Source organism: Caloenas nicobarica, chromosome 2, assembly GCF_036013445.1.
Source record: "Caloenas nicobarica isolate bCalNic1 chromosome 2, bCalNic1.hap1, whole genome shotgun sequence".
Taxonomy (NCBI): Eukaryota; Metazoa; Chordata; class Aves; order Columbiformes; family Columbidae; genus Caloenas; species Caloenas nicobarica.
In genome coordinates this window covers 53,931,093-53,958,456 of record NC_088246.1, presented here as the reverse complement: position 1 = coordinate 53,958,456, position 27,364 = coordinate 53,931,093, and the positions used below count along the sequence as shown (strand labels likewise).

Here is a 27,364-nt window from a genome sequence, read left to right as displayed (position 1 = left end):
TTTTACTGCAAGAAATGAGGGTTCAAGAAATGTAATAAATGTAACTCTGAAAGCATTGTTGATCTGCTGGAGTTATATGCAGCAGTGAACCCTCCCAGTGCATATTGTTGCTCATAAAATAATAAGAAATAAATTTAAGAGAAACTTTTGCTGTAGTGAAATACGCTCAGAGACTATTGTAAAATCATCTAGCCTGAATACAGCACAGAAGAATGTGACACAGTGTTGACAAAGCATTATGTAAGCAACTCACCTAAATTTAACGAATGTTAATTTGCAGAATATACTGTACCGTACCATTTGCAAACAATTTGTCAAAAAAACCCCTGTTTGTTTTGCTACATCACGTTCCAGGAGTTAAGAGAAAAAGGAAAAAATACAGATTAAACCCTGCTACAGTAGAAATATGCCATTTGAATGATTAATGCAGAATACGTGCTAAGCATATTCATATGCTCTCCAACATCCATTTTTTCTCAAAACAATACAGACAGACAAGCGAGTTTGGAACAACGGCATATATTGCTTTGCATGATGATTCAGAATGAAGAAGGACTAAGCTCATCTTCAAAACTACTGTATTTTTTTTCTCAGGGAGCATTATTTTTACAACTCCAGAGAGCACTATCTATTAAGCCCTCCACTTATCAGTATTGTTAATTCATTGCATGAATAATGAATATGCATTCTTGTCTGAAAGCAAAACTGAGAAAGCTAGAGTATTAAACTATGGGATGGAAAATTGTGTACCTAAGGTGATGTGAGCCTGCCACCACCTTGATCCTAGGTGGTCCTTTTGCCACCTCTCCTTGGGTCTCTAGGGCAGGATCTGCACAGGAAAGCAACTGGCACATTTGCAGTGCTACTGCTGTTTATAGCCCCTGTTGCAGTTATTTCCCCAGCTGCAGCAACTTCTATTATCCACAGTTAAGCCGCACGAATGACGGCCAACTACCTCAAGTGCTTTGCACAATACTAGAGACCAGAGGTGAAGACACACAGCAACGACGACCTTTTAGGTAAACCGTAGGCAAAAAAGACCCTCATGACACAGTAGCTTTTCACCCCCGTCCCGGTCAGCAGGACTACTCTCAAATAAACGTGGCTGATGCCCAGTTAGGTTTCCAAGCTGCACACTTTTACGCCCATCTGTCAGAAGGATGTGCTGCCATCAGGTGTGGCGGGAGGGTTCTGGGCACAAAAGGCCGATGCCAAGGAGGGAATGGCAGGCTGCTGTCCCGAACTTCCCAGTGATGTCTGCTCTGCACGATGCTCCTGCTCTGTGCCAGCTCTGCAGTGCCATATGGCTATTTATACTTTATATCGTGCACCTACTGGCACGTGCACGGCTGATGCACAGGGTGCTGGCATGGAAATCAGAGATACCTGGGGTCTCCTGATGAGCTTTCCGATCTTCAGGATGTCACTTTATTTTCCCCGTGCCACCAGATATCTTCCTAAAGCCCCTGAGAGCCAAATCCAACACATCTGCCTTCTGCCAGACCTTTCCCACACTTGCTTTTAATTTGAAATATATTTTCTAGAATTTGCTGAGAGATTCTGGAGTTCAGCCTTTTTTCACGCACAGGCCCTCCCTCACTCACTGGGGGCAGGAGGAGTTCTGGCTCTCTCCAAGGACATCTACTCCTCCCCAACTAGTTTCCCTTGCTCTTACCTGATGGAAGGACTCCCTCTGCTCAGCACAGGGCTTTCTGCAGCTGCATTCAGGATCAGAACTTTGATAACTACAAATTAGACAAGAGTTCCAAGTCATGTCTTTGGAAGAGATGGATTTTATATAAGAAAAACCTATTCATTCCTACAGTATTTGGGACCAGACAAATGATATTCACTGCACATTGACCACTTTTGGTCAGAGGGATCCTCATCTCCCAATGACGAGCCAAAAGCTTCATTGCTTCACTCTGACAAAGAATCCATCGAGAGAGAAAATCGTTCTGTCCAGGAACCGCGTATTCACAGATGGCTCGTCTCCTGACTCAGGTAGATTGAGCCTGCATTAGTTCTGCACATGCATATTTATGTTTTCTCAGTGGAAAGATAGAGGGGATATAAAAAGAGCACCCTGATATGAGAAAAAGCTGCCTGTCTGCTTTGTCCGTGATTTGGTCATTTGCTATTCAACAGATATTACCTGCTGCCCAAGGAAAAATATGTCATGAATACGGGAAGTTTTCAGATCAAATGTTTGATGTGCTTGGATAGGAAACAAGGATGAAAATAAACCATATATGTCCACTGAAAATGCACACATCACATTATAAAGGATGGTGAAAAACAATCATGAATCTGTCATGTCAGTAACATATCATTATTGTGCCTTCAGAGCATACTCAGTAGCACAGGTTGCATCTCTGTTTTGACATCCATAACTGAAGACATTACCCCCAGCAGAAACAGCAGGACAGACAATCCATGAGAAACTTGGTTTTCTGCTGAACATTTTTAAGGACATAGCAGTTGGGGTTTTTTTCTTCTTCTTTATTTAGTAGATATTGTTTTAGGGCTCTCATGAGATTTTTCTGTCACCTAATTTTAATTGTTAGGTTTTGAAGGGGAAATTAAAAGGCAATACTTTTGTCAGCAAGCATTTTTTACTTCTACCTTAACTGGAAAGGTATAGCAATATGACTTTGATAAATATTTGTTATATCTGATGATTGTTGCATCAGCATCATTTTTATATCCATGACATAAATCATAAACACGTCCCCACAACCCAACATTTGCCATCTGAAATGGATAACTAGAATAAAAGCATAACAGTAAAATAAGAAACAAATGGCACAAGGTAGAAAAAAAAGGCAAGCAGCTACACAAACAGTCATGAATTTAAAAGTTTACCACCATAGCCCGTATAAATCAGATAAACTGTAACTGTTCAATTAGATTAATAGTGGGTTTTTTTTCAATTTACTTGATTAAAACTAGCAGATGTGAGTTATATTGATATCTACTGAGTGAAAATATGACAGTGCTCAGGTCTGGGCCCTGGCTGGGTTCATGAGTTAGAGATGTGGCCAAGAGGGCTCGTCCTGTGTATGACCAGAACATACAGTTCACCCACTAAATGTAAACTCCTCTAGTGGAGATGACTCCTTCCACTATTTCAAGTCTTGAGATGGTATGCAGGTATTCCTAATAGCAGCCAACTCTCTTTTCCTAGCAATCAGTGACTGAGTTTACAGGGGCAGTTTTATCTGCAGCGTTTTGCACTCTCAAAACCAAACCTCTAAAACCTGTTTCCATCAAAAAGCTCGAACAGCCATAAGGCAGTGCCTAATGCATAACTAGTACAAAGTAAAACGTCAGAGACTAAATTCTCAGCCAATGTAAAATAGCTAAACTCCACTGGAATTTACTGAGATATCTTGTCCATGTATAGAAGCAAAGGATCTGGAACATCACACTGATTTCTTCTTGTTTGTCTGAAGGTACTCACTTTCAGCTCTGTCAACAACTTTCAAATATTTTGATTAAGGTTTTTCAAAGTGCAGAGGAATGGATGGGTGAGAGAGCTCAGTAAATTACAGATTGTCATTTGGTTTCTGCCAAATTAAATCTGGTTCAGTTCACATGGAGGAGGTAGTTTTGATGGTTTCCCAACAGCCCTTCATAAGCCTTAGAAAACAACCATTCATTTTTTCCCTTCCAATTCTTGTTCTTCGAGACAAAGTCTGTGCTGGAAGGTGAGAAGCTGTACACTGTGCATCAGGACTAAACACCTAAAAGCAGGACTACATGGGAATGCCAAGTGGCATTCCACTTTTCTCTTGGTGTTGTCCAGGCAAACCATATCTGCCAAATGAACCTAAGAAAAATGATGGCGTATTCAGCAATCAAGATGCAGTTGATGTGCAAACGTGCCATGGTTACCAATATTTACATACACAGTCCTGCATACTGTTCTTCTGCAAGTGAACTGCATAGTAAACCTTGAGGACTAAAATAAAGACAACCCAGGTGTACCTCCACAGTCACCTGCCACAGTCCTGCCGCCACTTACACAGGGAACTACTAAATGCAGAGCTGGTCCTTGGATTTAACTGATGCCACTAGCACTGGGCATAACCAACAGTATTAAGCTCCTCTGTATTTAGGGTCTGATGAGTGCTCCTGGCAGGGAAAATCCATGAGCTTTCTTCTTCTACTAGGGAAGGAGCCGAGACACATTTCAGAACACATTATTAAAAAAGGGGAAAGCCTACACACTAGCTTACGAGCTCAGATTTCCTCCACTGATTAAAGCAGGTCTACCACGTCAGCACCGCTGAGTCAGAGCACCAGATTAATTCTAGAAATGCTCTGTGTAACAGCCAGCAGCAACGAGGAAGGTCACAGCCAAGGTTACTGTGTCGCTCCTTCAGGACAGGGTTCTTAAATAAACCATGAAGATGGTTTGTAGCTGTTCTTAATATATACTTTCCTTTCTGTTCACCTCCAAGCCTGTTGGCCAGGGCAGGGGAGAGGGAAGGCACTCATTAAAAGAGATGGAAATCTGGATTTGTCATCCAGGTGTATCAAAACCACAAATAAGGCCATAAGTTTTATACCTGGACCCTTCGCTCTTCCAGTCCTGCAGTGAAACAAGCAGCAACCAAACTCATGCTGCATCCTTAAAGGATTGCTCTGTGTGCCCTGTCAAAGGTGATGAAGGGTAGAAGCTCACTCTGTCCTTTCTACAGAGAGGACATAGTTCTCTGTACAGGTGCACAGGTGATACCAGCCAGCTTGAGAGAAGGAGGAAAGGGGAATGGATGAAGAAAGCTGGCCCTCCAGCACTCCTCCAGGACAAGCAGTCCTGTTGGTAGCAGCTCAGAGATCCTCCCACAGAGATGTGAGACACGAGGACCAGAGAGCCTCCCCCTTGCCCCTCTCTGGCACAAAGACTTTTCTAAACCCGCAGCCAGGGACGCCCATGCTAACCATGCCTAAAGCCCTTTCCATCCAAAACCGCCCTTATGTGGCCAGGATCCAAATGAGACCAACTGTCTCAAAGCCTTTCCATCCTTCAAAAATCATGAATGTGTTTTATGGCACCAGCCACTGCTTTAAAATTCATTAAAACTCTAATTTATTTTTTGAAACCTTTGCTTTAGTTTTTAAGCTTTTTGAGACTTGCATTTTGTTAGATTTTTTTTTTCATAAGTAGGTGCTAAAAATCTTTATCTTTCTCTAAGATTTCTGTCATAACTACATCACCAAGGGTGCTGGGGCTTTGGGACAAAACCATTAATTTTGAAAGTTCTAACAAGAGGCATTAGTTTATAATCAATTACGATATCAAATGTATTACACAGTCTATGAACATTTACCTCATAAATAGTTATGCATATCCACTTGAGGAATGATTTCACATGACCAGTGATTCTAGACATATCATAAACTGCATATCAGCAGTTATTAATAAGAAGGGTTCTGAGCTTCAGTGAACAAGCTATTAATCACGTACTCACTACAAATCTTACAGTAGTTACTTCTCCAACATTAGAATGGAGACGTTGCCACATATGCATGTAAGCATACCAAACATCATTCATCAACAGAAGTTAAACTAGATGACTGAAAAGTTACAGAAATGTTCCTGCCTCCAAAGACACACTTTTCTTGTGGTGCATGTGACAGCTAATATTTGAAGGAGTGAAATGAGCGATGATGCTACTACTGACCTGTTTCAGTACCTTTTTGCCGGTCTTGGTTTTGCTAACATGTGCAACAGTCCACACCCCACAAGTCAAGAGCAGGATGCAGAGAAATAACACTGACCATGTGGGTGTAAATCAGCAGGAGAAACTCAGACTAGAAGAGTTACGAGTACTCACATACTGCCAGACTGATACATGCCATAGCTGCTAGGAAACACCTTCTGGCCCACACCAGAACACCCTTTGCGTGGAAGCCCAGACATAAGGGGATGGATGGCACGCAGGTTTTAGCTGTACGTGAAGCAGGACTTGGCCACAACGTACTCCCAGAGCTAGGAAGCAGAAACCGTTCTCAAGCTCCTGAGGGTCAACATGGCCGCCTTTATATTAAGCACTATCAAGAATGAACCTGTCTAAATACAAAGGTATCAAGAAAAAAAAAAAAAAAGGAAAAAAATCACAAAATTTTACTATTCCAGAATGAAGAAGACAGACATAAAAAAAGCAAATAACCTTTTGTAGGTTTTGGCTTTAAGGGTTTTTTTTCCCCTCTTTTTCAGTAGAAAACAAAAGTTCAGAAGTTCAACAAAGAAGGTACATTTGGACATGTTACAACTGCAGACCATCAGAAAATCCTAATAGAAGCTGTATCAGGACTTTGGCTAGATTAGCAGCATATACATTTTTAATATAAAAAATGGAAATCAGTTTCAGTGAATGGATAAGGCACTTCAGTCTTAAATGCAGTATTGCATAACTAACATGATTAATAATAGTACAGATTTTATTTCTTCTTGTTACACCACAAGCAATAACAAATATTTTATCAATAAGAATGCATGTGGATAGGAAAGACTGTGAGGTTTTGTTTAGTTTTTAAGTAAGCATTTTCATTTTATTGGAGGTAGAAAAAATTATTCCCCAGTCTTCTGTGAGTGGAGCCTTTGTTAATTTTACTACTAGAAAGCCCTGTGATTTTCTGTAGGCAAATTTCACAAGCGGCAATGTGAATTCACACAGAGTGGGCCGTATGAGCCTGTCAGTTCATAAAAATAAGTTCTGCTCTGCTTTTATGGTGTTTCCTATAAACTCCACAAAGCTGGACCAACAGCAGGTGCTTGATAGTTAGACTAGTTGACAAGTAATCAGGACTTGTGCATTCTTGAGTCTCCCACTAACTCATGACATGAACACAATAAAGCCATGGGGCTCTCCCATAGAGCAGCCTCGCTGCCTTCACAATGACACTCCACCACCAGTGCCCCATAAAGAGGTTTCTGGGGTTCAGTCAGATGGGGTTTATGGTGTACTTTGAGACTCCCAGCTGAAAGGTGCTGCCATCAATGTTTTTCAACTGTAGGGCCTTAAAACATGCTGCTTACATCAGTATGTGCTCTGTTGCTCAAATCAATAAAAACCCAATAATTTAAGGAAGCTCATTTATATATACAAATATTTCGGTGACAAATACTAGTGTTCTGTTAATACTGATCTTTAGGATCTTGCCATGAACCAAGAACAGATTTGAGGACAGAGCAGTGAAACCCAGATGTCAGGGCTCTGAGCTCTATACCTTATTTACCCGATCATGCTGCCCCCAGAAGAGAAGCCTGAAAATAAACTACATTCATTTTCCAATATATCTTGCAACTATACCTTGTATGTGCATGATCCCTAAAGAGACTGAGTAGAGACAAGAAAGTCTGTTGCGATATTATCAAAAATAAAGAAGCTTATTTAGCATCTTTTAATGCCAGCCTCATTTCAGAATTTCAAAGCTTTGTATTTTCACAAATGAGCTTTGAAGAGTCTGTGAGTGTTTTGTCCTATGAATCTAATATTGGAAAAGATTTAAGGCAAGGATAAGACAACATTATAGAAAGCAAAGCCAATTGTTATTAGCCTCTCAATCTTTTATCATGAAACAATTCTGCAGTTAAAGCAAAAAGCAAATGTCAATATACCTTTCCAGAGCAGTCTATTCAATTTTAACTGTAAGTGCCATTCATCACAGAGTTAGTTGCTTCCTTGCTATGCTGGCAGCAAGTTCCAATTCAAGTACATTAAGCAATTGGCCTTTTGATAATGCAATGAATTGATGGCACTGCAAATTTATTATAGTTGGATTGCTTATCAAATAACACTTGTGGAAGTCTTGATCTCCAAATAGGAAGTGAGAGTAAAGCAGAAGTGGGAGTAAAGGGAATTCACAGAAATTAACTGTTGTATTCTACATAAAATTTTTTAAAGTTTGCTCATTTGAGGTTTTTTTTAGGCTCTGCCTAGGACAAAGTGTGTTCAACATTTATAGCACGCAGACTTTTAAAAATGACTTTTTTTCATCAGATATAACACTGTGAAAGCAAAGAGGAGAAAAGCTGGAAAACTGGTTTTGAAGGATGAGACTGCATTGTAAACTCATCAGGATAGGAACAGTACATGTTGGTACACAGTGTCACAGTTTTGGCACTGTGCATCCCTGATTTTAATTGGGACCCCCAGGCATGGCTAAGTTAAAAACAACAAAGAACAGCTCTAGTAATACTGAAAAATGATCCAAATCTGGAAATCTCGGCTATCAACTCAAAAGAATATTTTGTCCTAAATCTCTGGGCAATTGTTCTTATGTTTTGTTGCTTAGTTGGGGTTTGTCTGTCTGTTTTTAATTTCCACAGCAAATTGACATTTTTGTGAAAATACATGTAGCCTCAAATCCAGTTTTATATTGAAAAACACATTAAAACACAAAATGCAGCTAGCCGTACCCTTACATTGCTATTAATAACAAAGGAAGAATATTAAATGTAGAAGACTGAAATCTAAACAGAAGTTGTCAGACTAGAAGACGTCTATAGCCACCTTTAAAATAATGGAGGCAACTTAAAACTATACAGGTGCTGTTTCTCAAAATGTGCAAACTTCACATGAGATACATAGGACTATGAACATGATGTCATCAGTAGCTTTGACCTGTCCTTACGCTTCTGTATACCGGCCATAAGCAATAGTTTAAACATATAACATAGCTAACTGCAAGAGAGAATCAGTATACCTGTGGGAAGAGAAGAGTTTTAAAATGCAAACTCTACCATTTTATTACTCTGTTTCAAATAAAATTCTCCATGGAGAGTAAACTTTATTTTTTTAATTAAAAAAAAAGTTAACCTTTGCAATTTGGGAGATTTATTTTCAACGTAAATGGTTGTTTCCAAGGTGAACGCTCACTTGGCCACTTGACTAGTCAAGCATCTGAAAAAAGGGAAAGTCAGAAGCAAGATAGCAGCAGTAAGAGATTTTTCTAGAAATAAGAAAAAAACAATATGTTGTGCAGATCTGTGTGATATTAATTCACAGGGATTCTAACTACCAAATTAATGCTGGGCCTTTCGATAAAAATATCTATTCTAAGCATCACCTTTTCTCTCCTGATTGATCCTAAGCACGTAAGAATTATTTTGTTACATAAGAAGAATTAAACTTCGCCTTTACAACTCACTATAAACTACAGTTCCTTGTTGGTAAAAAAAGAAGTCCTCACTCACCCAGTTTGCTTTTGTATTGTACCAGAACTGCCTCTCCCCAGTTGCCACAAAGGAAAATAAGAACTGCCATCCTAATATAGGTCAGTGTCCATATGTACCCCAAATCTCTCTTCAAAGGTAGAAAATAGCAGTTGTCCACATGTCTACAACTCTCCTAATGGATATTTATGCCCTAAAACACCGTTCTTTAGCTCACACAATTTATCTCCAGTCAAGATGCAAAACTCTGAAGAACAATGAGTGTCTCCAGATTTCAACTCATTGAGCATTAACATGAACTGTGCCCATGGCAGGCTCACTGCGCAGCTTGAAAACTCCACACACACATCCATTGCTACCACCCTTTCCCCCCGCCTTTTCCTCAGCCACTCTCTCATCAGGGAGTGTGAAAAGGATATCGACTGGTGGAGTAACTCCCTGGTGTGCCAGTCAGAAAGGCCTCGGGGGGGAACCCCCCAAAAGGTGATGGACCCCCTGCCCTGTCGGGCAGAGGGGGAAGACCTGAGACAGCCCCTGCCCTGTCACTGTCAGGCAGAGGTAGGGGACCAAAAAGATGACAAGGGTTGGAAGCGAGTTCCAGTTCGGTGTCATGGGCAAATCCCCTCCCTACCCGCTTTGCTTCCCCAGGTGCCCCTCTGTAATAAGTTTGAGGCCCTGGATCTTGAAGAAGAGGTAGGTGAGGATGTGGTGCAAGGCCCACCTACAAGGTCACATAGGAAGAGGCAGTTGACTCCACACCTCAAGACTGCCTCTGATAAGAAAGAAAGAAGGGTAATTGTAGTAGGCAATTCCCTTCTGAGATAGACAGAAGGCCCAATATGCAGAGTTGACCCTCATCATAGGGAAGTTTGTAGTCTACCCGGAGCCCGGATCAGGGACATCACCAGGGCACGCCCCAGCCTGGTCCACCCAATGGACTACTACCCACTGTTGATCTTCTAGACAGGTGGCGAGGAAGCTGCATCCTGTAGTCTGAGGGGAACGAAGAAAGATTTCAAGGCCTTGGGACGGATGGTGAAAGAGTCTAGGGTGCAAGTTATCTTCTCTTCTCTCCTTCCATTTTTGGGTGACAACGTGGGATGGAATAGAAAAATTCAGTCCGTAAATGATTGGCTACAAGACTAGTGCTACAGGCAAGGCTTTGGATTCTTTGATAACGGCTGGTTTTATACGACACCAGTCCAGACAGTGATATGTGGGAAAGGTTTATCTCGCAGGGGCAAAAGGATGCTGGGACAGGAATTAGCAGGGCTCATTTGGAGGGCTTTAAACTAGATTTGAAGGGGGATGGGGTTGTAGCTGGGCTTGCATCAGTGGGGCAGCACACTGGAATTGATAAAGACCGGGAGGCCTCCCAGTCCCCTAGGGTGAAATCAGTGTGCTCAGCTCGCTCCCTGAAGTGCCTGTACACCAATGTGCGCAGCATGGGGAATAAGCAGGAGGAGTTAGAAACCTGCGTTCAGTCAGGAGATTATGATCTGGTGGCAATTACAGAGACCTGGTGGGACAGCTCACATGACTGGAATGTGGTCATGGATGGCTATGTCCTTTTCAGGAAAGACAGGCCAGCCAAGCGTGGTGGTGGAGTTGCTCTTTACGTGAGAGAGCAACTACACTGTATAGAGTACTGTCCAGGTGCAGTTGAGGAGCGAGTTGAGAGTCTGTGGGTGAGAATTAAGGGGCAGGCTGGCAGGGGTGATGCTGTCGTGCGTATCTATTACAGGCCACCAGATCAGGATGAGGAAGTTGATGAGGCCTTCTACGGGCAGCTGAGAACGGCCTCACAGTCACAGGCCCTGATTGTCATAGAGGATTTTAACTGACCTGATGTTTGCTGGAAGGACTACTCAGCCAGACAGCCACAGACCAGAAGGCTCCTCCAGTGCACTGATGACAACTTTCTGATGTAAATGGTGGAGGAGCTGACTAGGAGAGGTGCACTGCTGGATCTCATCCTCACTAACTAGGAGGGTCTGGTTGAAGCAGTAAAGGTAGGGGGCTGCCTTGGCTGCAGCCACCATGAAATGGCGGAGTTCAGGATCTCGTGTGGCGGGAGCAGAATAGCAAGCAGAACTGCAACCCTGGACTTCAGCAGGGCAAACTTCGGCCTTTTCAAACACTTGCTAGGGGAAATCCCATGGGCAAGGCTGCTTGAAGTTAAAGGGGCCCAAGACAGTTGGTTGGCATTCAGGGACTGCTTCTACCAAGCTCAAGATCAGAGCATCCCGACACGTAGGAAGTCAAGGAAGGGAGCCAGGAGACCTGTGTGGTTTAACAGGGAACTGATGGGCAAGCGCAAGTGGAAGAGGAGAGTTTACAAATCATGGAAGGAGGGGCTGGCCAATTGGGAAGAATACAAGGCTGTTGTCAGAGGATGTAGGTAGGCAACTAGGAAAGCTAAGGCCTCCTTAGAGTTAAACCTGGCAAGAGGGGTCAAGGACAACAGAAAGAGCTTCTTCAAATACATGGCAGATAAAACTAACACCAGAGGCAATGTAGGCCCACTGATGAATGGGGTGGGTGCCCTGGTGACAGAAGATACAGAGAAGGCAGAGTTACTGAATGCCTTCTTTGTCTCTGTCTACTCTGCCGGATGCTGTCCTGAGGAGCCCCATACCCCTGAGGCCCCAGAGGAAGGCAGGACAATGGAGGAGTTTACCTTGGTTGGTGAGGACTGGGTTAGAGAGCAATTAAGCAATCTGGACATCCATAAATCCATGGGTCCAGATGGGATGCACCCGCGGGTGCTGAGGGAGCTGGCTGAGGTCATTGCTAGACCACTCTCCATCATCTTTGCCAAGTCTTGGCAAACAGGAGAGGTGCCTGAGGACTGGAGGAAAGCAAATGTCACTCCAGTCTTCAAAAAGGGCAAGAAGGAGGACCCGGGTAACTATAGACCAGTCAGCCTCACCTCCATCCCTGGGAAGGTCATGGAACAACTTATCCTTGGTGCCATCTCAAGGCATACCAAGGATAAGAGGGTCATTAGGGGCAGTCAACATGGCTTCACCAAGGGGAAGTCGTGCTTGACCAACCTCATAGCCTTTTATGAGGACATAACGAGGTGGATAGATGGTGACAGAGCGGTGGATGTGGTCTACCTTGACTTCAGTAAAGCATTTGACACTGTCTCCCACGGCATCCTCACAGCTAAACTGAGGAAGTGTGGTCTGGATGATCAGGTAGTGAGGTAGACTGCGAACTGGCTGAAGGAAAGAAGCCAGAGAGTTGTGGTCAATGGGGTGGAGTCTGGTTGGAGGCCTGTATCTAGTGGAGTGCCTCAAGGGTCAGTACTGGGACCAATATTATTCAATATATTCATCAATGACTTGGATGAGGGAATTGAGTGTACTATCAGCAAGTTTGCTGATGACACCAAGCTGGGAGGAGTGGCTGACACGCCAGAAGGCTGTGCTGCCATCCAGCGAGATCTAGACAGGCTGGAGAGTTGGGCGGGGAAAAATTTAATGAAATATAACAAAGGCAAGTGTAGAGTCTTGCATCTGGTTAGGAACAACCGCAGGTTCCAGTATAAGTTGGGGAATGACGAATTAGAGAGCAGTGTAGGGGAAAGGGACCTGGGGGTCCTGGTGGACAGCAGGATGACCATGAGCCAGCACTGTGCCCTTGCGGCCAGGAAGGCCAATGGCATCCTGGGGTGTATTAGAAGGGGGGTGGTTAGTAGGTCATGAGACGTTCTCTTTCCCCTCTACTCTGCCCTAGTGAGACCGCGTCTGGAATACTGTGTCCAGTTCTGGGCCCCTCAGTTCAAGAAGGACAGGGAACTGCTGGAGGGAGTCCAGCACAGGGCAACCAAGATGATGAAGGGAGTGGAGCATCTCCCTTATGAGGAAAGGCTGAGGGAGCTGGGTCTCTTTAGCTTGGAGAAGAGGAGACTGAGGGGTGACCTCATTAATGTTTATAAATATATAAAGGGTGAGTGTCATAAGGATGAAGCCAGGCTCTTCTCGATGACAACCAATGATAGGACAAGGGGTAATGGGTGCAAACTGGAACACAAGAGGTTCCACTTAAATATGAGAAGAAACTTCTTCTCAGTGAGGGTGCCAGAACACTGTAACAGGCTGCCAAGGGGGATTGTGGAGTCTCCTTCTCTGGAGACATTCAAAACCTGCCTGGACGCCTTCCTGTGTAACCTCATCTGGGTGTTCCTGCACCAGCAAGGGGATTGGACTAGATGATCTTTTGAGGTCCCTTCCAGTCCCTAATATTCCGTGATTCTGTGATCTGCCTTGTGCCGCTGTGGCATTGCTGGACAAGCCGGACAGGCTTTAGAAAGCCACTTCTGAACAGCCTCTAGCACGACAGAGCACAATCTGGATGTTGAGCATAAAGGCTTCAGTCAACCCTAAAATGAGTCACGGGCATGTTTTGTAAAACTGACTTAAGAGAGAAAAACTTATTTATTTCCTTTTCCATTTCTCTTCCCAGCATGCTCTTATTTTCTACCCACAAAGTGTATGTAGGTTAAAAAAATTATCTTGTCTAGTACATACATGAAAACTGACATTTTAAACTTTTTAAACTTTTAAATGTTTCAAAAGAAATTAAATTTTCAGCATCTGAGGAAAAAAAAATAAAATCAGACTTAGCCTGACAAGTCCTCAAGAGTGGAAGACTGAAAATTGCACATTACAGGTCTGTGCCCCACATGACTGCCAACAGATCATTCCCTTCAAGCAAACACTGAGCTTACTTAGCAACAACCCATCTCCAATTTTCACGAGACAAGCACAGTGGAAGGGGTTCAGTTCACAGATGACAGATGAGCTTCTCATAGACTCACATGCTAAAAATCCCATCCCTGTACCCAATCCTTTCAAACATGCACAGGCTTTCCGTAGACAGCTTAATTTAACTAGGTTCCCTACAACACGTGGGCAATCATGGAAAAACCAAATAATGTTTGGAGATAAAAATCCGTGTCCCTCAAAGAAGGCTGAAATGTTTTCCCAGCCCATTCCTTCAGCTGCCCATCTGTTATCACACGCTGTTATGTCAAACTCGATCTCAGAACCGTCAGCACAAAAGGACGGGACAGGCTCAAGTGGGTGACACGAATAAGGAGTGACATTTGCTATGTTAGTAACATGAGCTGGAGAGATAAATCAGCGGCTCCTACCCTTGCTGTTCTACCCAGTAACTCTTCCTGTGCCAAAAAGAAGTGGTCTACCCCTCTACTACCTTATTACTCTAGATTGTGGAAGTAATGTTTTTGCAGCTGTGACAGAGGATGAGGTAAAGTAGCATAGATATACATACTTGGAGGCAGGCTTATTCGTCTAAAGGCTTTCTAATTTTCTGTCACATTTTGGTCCAATAAAATCTACTACCCCTCCCCTCCAGACTCTGCCTGTTACTGCATAGGCCATTAATAATGCAATTACGTATGATATTCTGCCTAGATCAGTACAATAAAGTATCACCTAAAGACCTGACTTCTAGTTTAGCAGTCGTCTCTCTTCAACACACTTGGGACTCTTTGTCAGGTAAATATTTCATGTGATACATCCCAAAGCAGAAAAATAGACCATTTGCATACCCATCATCCAGATTTCCTCTTTATAAGCCTCCTTTCAAAGCAAATGCAATCTGATTACAAGCATCTAAAGACAGTTCATGCCAAAAACAGGTTGACCAAAAAGTCCCTTTCTCTTCCCCAAGTTTGTGCCATGACATAATTCAGGTTGGAAGCAATAAGCCAGTTATGAAATTACACATCAAAACCCCAAACAGAAGTCAATGCACATCATAGTAAAGGGCAAGGGCCAGGTTCTGCCATTCTGCTGTGGATGCACAATGCCCCACGCTGTGTGAAGCCACTTTACAGTGTTAGCACTGCACAAGTATTAAGGTGCCAGGGAGTCTGAATGAGAGGAAATCAGTCTGAATCAAAGCCAAAGCATATTAGAAACCTAACAAGGGATTTCCATGGTCATTTTCTCGAAAGAGCAACTAGCTTCAAAGTTTCAGAGCGTTTTGCAATACAATTCAATAAACCTCAAATTAACAAATTAATCTGAAATGTCCAGAAATCTACCGCCCATCAGAAAAACAAGTTAAACACTCAAATACATGCACTTTTCCTTTTCTTCATGCCTAAAACCTCTTCTTCTTTTGGTCTCAGTTTGCTCTCTTTTAATTTCATCCTTCTGCCATCCAATATTAGCTAATGAGATACACAAGGCATTCAACTATTTGAGGCTGCTACTTTCCTTCTAAAAAGTTTTAATGAAAAAAGTTTGCAGGCACTACAATTATATCAACATAGTGTATCTTCAGCAAGCTGCCAGCCTTTTTTCTCCTCACTTCTTGCTTTCTCCAATTAAAAAAAAAAAAAAAAAAAAAAAAAAAGAAGAAGAAGAGTATTTTTTTTAGGTCAGTCTGCAGAAATACATTTCACTTTGGAATTCACGCATGTGTTCTTTAAAAATCACTCAGCTGAATCAAATTAATATCTCATGACAACAAATGATGACAGTTATTGAAGAGTTCATTTTCTCTAATCATCCTGTATGTGGGGAGGGGGGAAGGGGGAAAAAAAAAAAAAATCTTACTCTAACAGACACTTCAAAAAAAAAAAAAACAAACCACCAAACCAACAAAACCAAACCAAAACAAAAAAACTCAAACACAACTCTGAAAAAATGTGCAGAATATTAATAGAGTTTCCATCATCATCTCAAAAAGTTTTATCAATCCCTAAGCCTTAAGTCTCATGTTGCAGTTCTGGATACCTTAAGGTAAAATTAACACTGGTACAATACAACCTTGCTGTTCCTCATTCACATCTCTACTAACTTGGCTTTTTTATAGCACTTTCAGACCAGACTTAAGAAGAACATTCAACTGCTGAACTATTTAGCTGTATCTCACTTGGCACATCTTGCCCTTCAGATAGGAGCATATCTACAAACTGTGGTAAAAACTGCTCATAAAGCAAAGTGCTGAGCTTATCAGTAAGATGACAGACAGACTCTATGGTCTTCTCAAAAGACTTCTTATATATAAATTAGCTGCAAATATTCTCATTCTTTGTAGATGCACTGTGAAACCTAATGAACTTTTTGCCTTACAAACACCTTGATAGGACACAGTTACAGCTATTAAATTGAAAGAACTGACTCACAATTACTTTCCTCTCCTCTGGTTGTTATGTATTACAGGACAGAGCTAACGCCTGCTCTGTCTCAGCAACTATTTCTAGAACACCAAAATATCCACTCTAATTTATCTCATCTTTAAATAAAATTGTCTCCATCTTTCCTCATGTGAAAGTTTCATCATTTTTGCCACCAGGCTGTGGAATCCTCTTCTGTCTGCTCTACTTTTTATACCACAGAGAGTTACCATGAAATGCAATATTCACAGGGCAGGAGGACCATCATTTCCCAGAAGCGCTCTTCAATCTTTTGAATATTACGTCCCATCATTCATTTGCTTTCTGAGTATCTCTGCACACTAAACAGAGCTTGTACTTCCAGGAATTCTGTTCAGAGTCAGCATCTCCACACACAAGAGGACAAAAGGCAACACATCAATTAAGGAGCCTTTAACCTATGAACTACTTGAGAGATATATCTCTAATGCCAATCCAAAAAGGCTATTTCACCTCATTTTTGGTATCACTGTGTGGCAAAAGCCTGGCCAGGTGCTGCCACGACGTGTCCTTGATACCAGGTGCCTAGGAAAGCCTAGAGCCATTGTTAAAAAGAATTTGCTAGCTAGTGATTTGAAAAAGTCCTTCAAAAGCAACTCCCTTGTTTCTGCCACTCTAAATGGATATCCAGGCAGTTTTGATACTTATTGTCTCCATTCTATGGCAGTTATTGCCATTGTGCTCTAGAAGAAATTATACTGCACACATCTGAAGAATATTCATAGCCTGTATCTCAGACTGGTACATACACAAAGCAACCATTTTGGACCAGAACTAGAATAGCTCAGTAGCTAATCAAGGCCCAAGCTATTTGGAAAACAAGAACACTGACTCATGAAAGAAAAACAAACAAAAAAATAAAAGAAAAAAATTAAAACTTCAGAACTTTTCTTCTAATGCCAACAAGGAATGAAAGCAAACTCTTTTCAACATGTTGTGAAAGCAAAATGGCAACCTAGTGCAGCTGCTTGAACTGAAGTTTTTTCTATGTCACCTGAGTAACTTAACCACCCAGCCTCCTCCAACTTATCTTTCCTCTATCCCCTTCATGTGGCTGTCCCAAACCTGATTATTTTTTTTTCCTTACAGAAGTTCCATTTTAACTAAAATTATTCTAGAAACAGTTCTATATCTTTTAAGATAAATTTTCAAACACTCTATCAGTCTAATCAGAGGTGATAAGCTAGAAACAGGCTATAGATGAGGTGGGAGGAAAATTTTGAAAACGATGTTGAGCATTGTTTCTGCTGCTGCGAGGTCGTTCTTAATGGTGGTGAAGTACTGCAAAACACATGTTTATTACATGCGTTCATGCACACCACAGACTTACTGCAAAGATATTTATAATGACATTTGCAAGAATTCGGGAGTAGGAAAGAGTCTATGCTATCCTAGAATGGATTGCACTTGAAACTCAAAAAATGCTATAAATCTCCCACACTGTAAGTGTCTAGGGACATCCATAGGGATGCTAATTCCAAAGAGCATGGGCAGTCTGCCTCTCCTTGGTTTGCTGAATTTTGGAGGAAGTTCTATTAACACGCAATACATCAGATCTACTCCCTGCCAAAGGCAGACGTGGAGAAGTGCTGCACACTGCAATATGCGTTCACTTTTGTAACACCAGAGGAGCAACCACAGTTTAATAACATTAAAGCAGATTAACTGCAGCAAAAATTATAATGGACTAAAGCAGAAAGTCACAATTGGTCAAGCCAAAGGCCATAAGAGACTTCATTGCTCAATGCAGTGGGAGAATCAATGTCTCCGATATGAAATATGGAAATACCCTGCCATCAGCACTCTATACACAGTTCCATTTTGTATCCATCACCTTGAAATACAGCAATCAAAACTATATCATCTCTTCACCACTTGCCAGTGATAACGCAACAGGGCTCATTGTAAGTATTAATATCTTTTGATATAAGCACCAAGAATAGGTTTGGGGTTTGTTTTTTGTTTTCTTTTTGTTGTTTTGGTTTTTTTAAGAGATTCTGCTCCATGCTCCTATTTAACTACTTATTTTTGCATTCAAGGTAAGTTCCACAATAGAAGAGAACAGAATATTTGCAAACATGCAGAGAGACACATAACAGACCTGTAGCAATTTCCAGACTACTACTTCAGCAAAATGTTCAGGAAACATCTGGTGACTTGTTGCTGTTGTTGAGGTTTAACTTCTGCAGTCTAATATATGCTTTTTGCCTCTGACAGCTCCTCCAACAGCTGGCCTTTGTTGGATGCTTCCTGACTTGGGAGTAGCCATCACTTTTGTCTACAACAGGCTGCTGATCAAGGACTGCCAAGCACCTATTGAAAGAGTTGCTTGGCAGGAGCTGTATGACCAACAGGCAAAGTGCTGCTAATGGTGTCCCAGCAGCTGTTGCAGCAAGAGTGCAAAGGAGCGCAGAACCTCTGCTGAGGACTGAGCACAAGTAGTGGTGTTGTGCTATGTGGTCTCGAACACCAGGTGAAGCAAGTGGCCTTGGTGCATCAGGGGTCTCAACTCTAACAGCATTACTGAGCACGGATGCCACTGTTCAGGTCTGAGGCTGCAAGAAGAGCCTGGTGCCCCTCCCTGAGGCTGAGAACAGTGGTTTCCTCCCCTGTGGGAAGTATGCTGTTATTGTGGTATTCATTTGCCAGGTGAAAGAGCTGTGAGAAGAAGTGAGCATGCACACCATCAGGCAGGATAAACAGGAGATCAATATGGTCTTTGCAGAGACCTTGCAGAGCTAAAAATCCAAAACCTACATTGCAAGGCAGGAGGGAAATCTAGAAACTACTCTCAAGGGATCAAAACTCTCAAGATGGAAGAAGACTGAAACTTGTCATTTCCAGCAAGACAACTGGGGCTGCTTCTCTACTTCTAGTTCTGGAAACAGGGCAGAAAGGTCACCTTGCACCAGGGGAGGCATCAAAGCCAGCTAAGCCTCAAACAAGTATCTGCACAAATAAGAAAATGGGAGTGATAGCTGCTGGAGACTCCTTCCCGCAAGGGAGAGAGGAATCCTTCTGTTGGTTTGACCTGTTGTCACAAGTTTGCTGCTTATCCAGGCTGTTGTAAATAAATTATTGTGTCTTTTATAGCCCTCAGACTATTACCCTCCCACTGCTCATCTGTGTGAGCATCCTAAACAAACAGGAGGAGCTGAAGCTCCACATGTAGTCACAGAACTGGGGCATGGTTGGAATAACAACCATGGTGGGATGGCGTGCACAACTGGCACACTGTGATGAACAGGTTTATGCACTCTTCAGGAAAGGTAGGCAGAGAAAACAAAGAGTAGGGTTGGCCCTTTCTCTGGAGGAGCAGCTCAAATGGCAACATGGTCAGATTCAGGCCATCCAGGATATTTCTGGGTGGTGTCAAAGAGAACTTTGTGCTTTGAACACTGGAGGACCAAGTAAGGGTGAAGAACTTCTTCCTCCCCGAGGACAGCCACACAGAAGGTTTGTGCACGGTCCATCCTTGAGATTTGCTAGACCTATCTGGATACATCCACAAACAACCTGGTCTGAGGTTCATTGCTGAGCCTGGCTTGAGCAGGAGATTGGACTAATGACCTCCCCAGGTCTCTTCCAACCTGAGGGACTCAGACTCTGGGGAAAAAATCCTCTAATTCAGTGGCAATCACAGATCTGTCTGTAAATAAAAGGTGGTAGTCAGAGGTAGACACATTTATCCACGTGCATGCTGTTATGTACATTTTTCCTTTTTAATAAAAATTACATGCATTTACATGAGACAGAGGTGTTAAAGAGGCTTATATTTAAGATAAATAAGCACAAAAGTAAAGTCCAGACAATCTACCATTAACTAAACTAGGATAACACTCCTATACTTATTCCACAAAGTTCCCTAATAAACGTACCACATGCCTTACAAGATATAAGGCTCAGGTTCATAGTCCTGACCCTACAGCCTGTATTATTTTATTTTTATATATATCTCTATATATATATATGCGGATGTATATAAATATATGGCAGGGCAAAGCAGGCTGAAGTCACATCACCTAACACTGGCCATCTAAATAGAAGTTTACTCTTTTCTCCAAGGTTTTCTCCTTAAGCTCCCTCTATGGTTGCTGGCAGAAGAGTCACCTTCCACTAAATCTCCCCTTGGCAGACAAATACAATTAGGCAAGATGAATTCCACCCTTAACAAGAGCTGTTAACAAAATCAGCTAAGCAGTTAAAGCCAAACACTGTAGTGAAAACAACTGTCCCTAATAATGTCAAATGGGCTGTAACTGAACTCATAGCAAGTGCATGGCAAGCAACAATTCTTCCAGTTCCTCTCATTTATTCCTCAGTTTCCTAGTGTGACTTGCAGGTTCATACTTGTCTTGCTTACTGTTAATTCTCTTCATGGCTGGGGATTGTTCATATTACTTATTTCACCCAGCATTTGTGCCACAGTTTAATCTCAAACACTTGTATTAATTTTGTGTAAGTCCACTCTGAAAGCCCTTCTACCTTTCAGCAATTATCTCTGTGAGATAATTAACTCAGTACATACACTGAGTTTACTGAAAATAGAGAAAGACGACTTCTAAAGTGTGAGACAGGCTGTGGACAGAAACATTGAGACTGTGAGAATAACCAAAGGTAGTATTTCTAAGACAGGCAGGCTTTGGTGGTTGTCTCCCAGCTCAACTGCAAGTCCAGCCTTAGCTTCATGCCCACAACTCAGCACCCCAGCCTTCATTTGCACCTCTGTTTTGTGATTCAGACATAAAATATCCTTTTATCTGGAGGTTTATTTTGCAACTAGGCACCAGGATGAGGCCAGAATGAGGGCCAAAGATACAATTCTTCTGAATGAGCATCTTGGCATTTGAGTTGTCATGTACATGGTACGGGAGCTCATATTGTTACACTCATCCTGTCCAGTCCTAATTATAGCAGATAGGAGGTGGGGGCTGAGGGGAGGACAGAAAGAAAGAGGTGAGAAGAGACCACCAGTCTGTAAAAGCCTAGCCTAAGAGAGCTGGTTGCACACAATTAGCACGAATTAGGTATTTGGCAAGCAGCTCAAAAGCCTAAACAGGAAACGTTGTTCAAACTGAAATTAGGTGGAAATCTTTTTTAAGATCCGGAGTTTCGCACTGTTTATTTATTTCCTTCTCTTTAAAAGCACATAAACAGGCTCTTGTCAAAGACCTAAGCAAAGGTTCTGCCGTTGCCTGCCCCGCTGCACTGCACACCCCCACACACACACTGTGACTGACCGTACGTGAATTATCAGACTGTGGAGTCGCTCAAATGTGACGACTGTTTCCCATAACAAGCTCCTGAAACAAAGAAAGTGCATCAGCTCTCCAGCATTTACCACGGTACCTGTCTGCAGGGTAAGAAGAGAAGTTGAACTCTGAATGCTTTTATAAAGGCTAAAACAGCATACGTTGTACTTTTTAAGATACAAGATGTAACTCTTAACAAGTTGAGTGCTGACTGCTGGATGTCCTTGTGCATTTGTACAGGGGGAAAAAAAAAAATTAACAAAGTCTTTTAAGCCCCTTGTGAAGTTTCAGTGAGGGTCTGACTGATGACCATTGACATTTTAAAAACACTTCCTTAAAATATGAAGGAAGTCTACTATTTCTTTCCACAAATAATACCTTTCAAAGTTTTATTCGTGCCTGGAATGGATTAAGTATTTTAAGTGAAGTAAACATTGTTTCATAATCTGAAGAGTGCCAAACAACAAAATATTTCCTCTCTAATTTATTTCTCTTACATAACATTAGTTTATAATGTAACAGGCAAGTGAGTGGAAAACATCTGGCAGACCAATTTTTATGATATCTTACTAGATTAGCAGTAGATACAGAACTTTTTTTTTTTTTAAATAGGAGATGAGGAAAGATTAATTAAATAATTCTAATGATTAAAAACAAAAATGAGTGGTAAAAAGTGACCTATAAAATTTAATAAACTGTTTAGCTAAGGTTTAGAGATACTCTAAACTAAAAGTGAACCTCAGGTCACTTGAAAAAGCTCTCACAGATCTGCAAACCTGCTGCTGATTATCCCCAAACTAACAAATAGGAGGACTGGAATGTTAAATGTATCAAACAAAGCAAAGGGGAAATACAACTTTTAGTCAAGGTCATGCTACCTAAACCACAATACTTCCTTGCAAATGTATTTTTCCAGAAAGGGCAAACATAACTTCCCTCCTGCAAGGTCTGTAGCTGATTATTCTCTGTGATGATTCACACTGTACAATAACATTCCCATATGAAAAACAGAACCAGTGCAATTTTAAAACAAGTATGTATTTCCATTCAGGACACTGTAAACTTAAGTTGAGCTGTTTGATCCTTTGAAGACCTATGCAGTCACTCTACTTGACAATCTACCCAGTTGCCTAGGTTGATTTTCCCCCTTTATTACAGCTGTATCCTTTGGACAGGATGCCAGCATCATACCAAGTCCTTATAAGACCTTCCACGTGGCCTGTGGTGTATGTTAAGTCAAAAAGCAGGTAATAAATGATATTACTGGAACTATTCAGCAGTACTGGCAAAGCTTCAAGCCCAAGGTTTCCAAAGAGTACAGCTTGGGAAGTGTTGATAAGACCCAGGCAGTAAACAGACGCTGAACAAATGTCTCAGGAATGGCAACATGAAGTGACAACTCAAGCTAACTTACCACAATGAGATTATTTTATCTCTCTGTACTGCAAAAAGTAATACGTCACTGCTGTTCTTAGCAAGTGACAGAATGAGGTGCTGCAGTCCCATGCAAGAGTAAGTAGTTCACAGGGAGGGGGAAAATGGTGCATAGGACTGAGCCTCTGCATGGGTTTCTTCCATTTCTCACCAAGGATAATTTTAATCAGTTAGATGTTTTGAGCAGTCAATGAGCCGTATCACACACTACAAAACAGGCGGTGTGCTGTCTACGTGTGCTTTAGCGTGGCTTAGAAACAGTCAGTATGAAGGAAGATAGTTAACTTATTCAAAGGGCAAGAGGCAAAACAGCTTGATGCTACCTTCAGTCACAACCATTAGTTTCACTGATGACTGTAAATGTGTAATGAGAACGTTTCTGAGAAGATGATCTCCCAGAAGCTTTCTCACCGTGCACATGCTTGGTGTGTGAGGAAACTGCCGCGTGATCTCTGCACGTTGATAGAGTCACAGAGCTGCATTTAGACCTGAGCAATTATGTACTATACAGTTCTCCTCCTAAAAGCTCTGCTTCAAAAACATCAGCTTTTAAGAATGAATCACCCCTAGTTGGAATAGTGTTTAATCAACATTCACTCATTTGCTTGGCCATTCTTTCCTTTTGCGAGAAGGTGGTGGTCGTTATAATTGCCTAAGAGTTATTCTTGGAAATGAATGTTTTCTTGCCTTTCCTGGAAAATTTTGTGCCAGTATCTCCTCACACTAGCTTGGAAGAGCCCTGTGTTGAAACTTTTGCCTAACACAGCCCAAAAACAGACATTAATGCTATATATAATTTGGGAAAAAAAACGGTTTTCAAATAACAGCATGAAAATAATATATATTAGCTAACAAGTTTTAAACCACTGGATCAGACAGAGCACATTGAGTCTCTATGTTTTAGCCAGCCAAGTGAATTCTGTGTTTCTCCTTGCATCGGAGAGTCCCCTTAAAGACTTCTAAACACCCATTAGGATAAGCTATGTGATGCGTTAAAGCAATCTTTTTCTTATCTTGATTATCATAGCTTGGTAGTGCTTCAGTGATATGGATATGTTTGGGAAAACCACTTAAGCCAAACTGATTTCCTATAAACCACATAGCGGCCTTGACCAGTTTTCATATCATGTAACAAAGCTGAACAGCCCTATAAATCCATCCTTGATTTCCCAGTAATCCCCACTCATTTCTTCCTTCCCTTCCTTGCCTACAAATATGTATTCACACACAGATCACATTTCCTTTTACTATTACTTTTCAATATTATGTATGACCTTGATACTACAGTAACAGGAAAACATTTAAATACCTTCATTCCGATCCTGACCTAAGATGTCTCTATAGCATCTAGAAGTTTGGTTGTTCAGTGAAACCCAGTTTGCAACCGTATTTTAGTCTGAACTTACACAGTGACGAAGGTGACAATCAGTCAGCTAAAAAGACCTACGTCAGGACATTTGAAGTGCCCTGTGCATCCAAAGCAACTGCAGTGGGCTGGCACACAAGACATATAGAAGACCTGTGCCCTTTTGAAGCCAGAGGCCACATGGTTTTGCGAAACAACACAGCATGGCTATGTGTCAGAAAATAAGGCCTCTGACATTAAAACTGTGGGAGTTTAATTGATGGAGCTGGAAGACACACTTCCAGACTTGCAAATCTTTCTTCAGATCCAAGAGACAGCTAACACCTAATCACTGTGATACATATTATTCTGATCAAATAACAAGCTTTCTACTTTTCAGTGAGCTGAGCTCCAACTCACTTTCAGAACACCACTAGCAATCTATATTAATTCCAGAGAAATAATCCTCAGATGGGGAAACACTGCTGAACTGAAACACAGATTTATTAAAAGCTGTATTCCATAGTTATGGCTGTTCGAGTGCCTTCTTATTCAAAATTATTGTTAGACATCTTTCTTACAGAAGAGTAATGCCTAACAGTATAGTTAATTTCATTTGTTGTCTTTCTATTTTCCCGTGATACAAATCTAGCAGCAATTGAAAGACTCCTGTGTGTTCCCGACCAAAATATGGATGTCATTTATTAATCCACTGAAAATGTATGTCATTTCTAAACATTAGTAATTTCAGTTCAAAGCAAAGATATTACTTTTTTGTGTTTCCTACTGAGTTCATGCCTTCCTTAATGTTCTATGTCTGCTCTTCCAGCTGAAATCCTTCCACAGAGACAAACCCATCTCATACTCATAAAACCTGATGCCTGGGTTGTACATTCCTAATTCAGGTTGAAAGCTTTTGCTGAATCCATGTGCATATGCTGCTTTGAAGAAACATGCTCTCCTAATTACATTCTTTCAATGAACAGCTGGAAGAATAAGTAGATGAATGTTGTAAAGTCTGCTCTTGCTATAACAAAACAGTTTTCCAAATTAAGAATGGACAGTTACATATATGCAGACATCACAAAGTCTGCTTGAGAAAAAGCCAGTCATGTCTTTGTTTACCCTGTTTTCCTCATTTTCTTCAGCACACAGAAATTTACCAGTTGATTCACCAAGCAAGTCCCTCATCGGCTCTCAATATATGGCAAACCAGATGTTAGTCATAGCCTTATTGAAGCGTTAGGCTAGAGGCCAAGGAAGTTTAATATGGTTTAGCTTATGTTATTCCTGCTTCTGCTCGTCTCTCAACTTCTAACATCTCCTTTCAGATTAAAAGACTGAATAAATTTGTCATCTTTTCTTCCACATACACCTTTTGCAGCCACAACTTCTCTATTTGCAGGTCTGTAGACAGTGTGCAAGGTTTCTCGCAGCCATGCATGTTTCCACCACTGAATTAACAAGAGCAACTCACAACTTTCCAGCTGCACGTGGCAGAGGAAAGTGCTTTTGCCAGTGATGTGACAAACTCCCTGCAGGTTTCAAACATCTGCCAGATTCTGTACTACCTTCTGTTATTTTAACTGTCCTGAATTGGCCCCACACCATCTGAGACAGGACCCGTCTCCAAGTCTAACCACTGCAGAATGCGTATTAATGTGTTAGGATTAAACATTAAAGGATAATAAAGATGCAGTTCAGAAATATCTTTAGATCTATTCTTTAAATTCCTCCCAAGTGAAGGTTAATGGACAATGGATGATGAGGTAAATCTAGCTTTAATGACATTTTCCTTCCAAGATATTTCAGTTCTGAATTCAGATGACAGGACAGTGTCAAGGCTATGCTGATAAGGCTGAACATTGCTTTCTAAAGATAAAAAAGGTGAGAGTTGATGTTGATTGCTACTGGTCTCTCACCATTTCTCAAGGATACTGACAAAAAGCTTAGCATTGGCCTATCCATAAGGTCCCACAGACAGAATAACTGGGATGCTGCACTCCCAGTGTTCAGACCATCCAGCTCAGAACTGGGGTGAAATGAAACTGAACTAAACCACATGCACTGGGAACGTTCACTCAGGAAGTCTCAAGAGATTTGGGAGAGGCTGCTTCTGACATCAAACTTCTTCAGGTTTGGTCCCAAGAGAGTCAAGACCTTTTTTGGATTTCCCAGACACAAATGCTCTGCTGGAAACTATTGAGGCCTCCCACTAATCCACATCTCACTTTAAAAACAGGACAGATGCATTTATTCCATGTACCTTTGTATCTCCACACTGATATTCAACGCTTCCAGGTGTGCAATGTGAGGTAGCTATGACAATCCTGACCCTGAATGATCTCCAGCACTGTCCTCCTCTAGGTGACTGCTGTGCCTGCTGAGTCTTTCAGGCTCTGGGGATAAAGCTATCACCTCTGGAAGCAGTGGTGCTTTTCACCCCTCCAGCCCCTCACTCAAGCAAGCTTTAGGATGGGACTGAAAATTAATTAGTCTAGTCTGGTTTTCGCAGTTTTCTTTAAAATAGCCATCAAAACACAGCATTACTTGAAACAGCAACAAGGTTGCTGATTAATGATGCCTACTGTCACTTCAGTCCTTCCTGTCTTTAAGCTCCGTCAATAAATAGATCAGTGCTCAAGTTCTTCGTGCCTCATGAGTCATTAAAATTGAAGCTATAACATGAAATAGAGCAAGTTGTTGTCGCCATTGTTTATTAGTGCATAAACTCCCAGAAGGAGCGTTTGTCATCACAATCTGAAAACATTCACAGTACTGCCAAGGGAAGGAGTTAAAAAAAAAAAAGTCACAACTGCAGTCTGTAAGAAAGCTGAAGTAAAACCATTCCTATGGCTTAGCCAGTCTAAAGAAAAAGCAGCAATAAGCTGATTGTTTTTCTGAGGATGAACAACATATTTTTATGACAGTTTTGGTTTTCTCTT

General features: G+C 41.6%; 1 protein-coding gene across 2 annotated transcripts in view; it reads right to left on the bottom strand.

Annotated features, from left to right (window-relative positions):
* PDE1C (phosphodiesterase 1C) overlaps positions 1-27,364 on the bottom strand; it is a 422,458-nt gene that overhangs the window by 183,963 nt on the left and 211,131 nt on the right. Inside the window, exon 5 of one of the 2 annotated variants that reach the window (XM_065628628.1) lies at positions 21,629-21,691. The exons of the other annotated variant lie outside the window; for it this stretch is intronic. Coding sequence (XP_065484700.1) covers positions 21,629-21,691 — 63 coding nt within the window. The remainder of the gene's footprint in view (positions 1-21,628; positions 21,692-27,364) is intronic. 2 annotated transcript variants of the gene reach the window in all.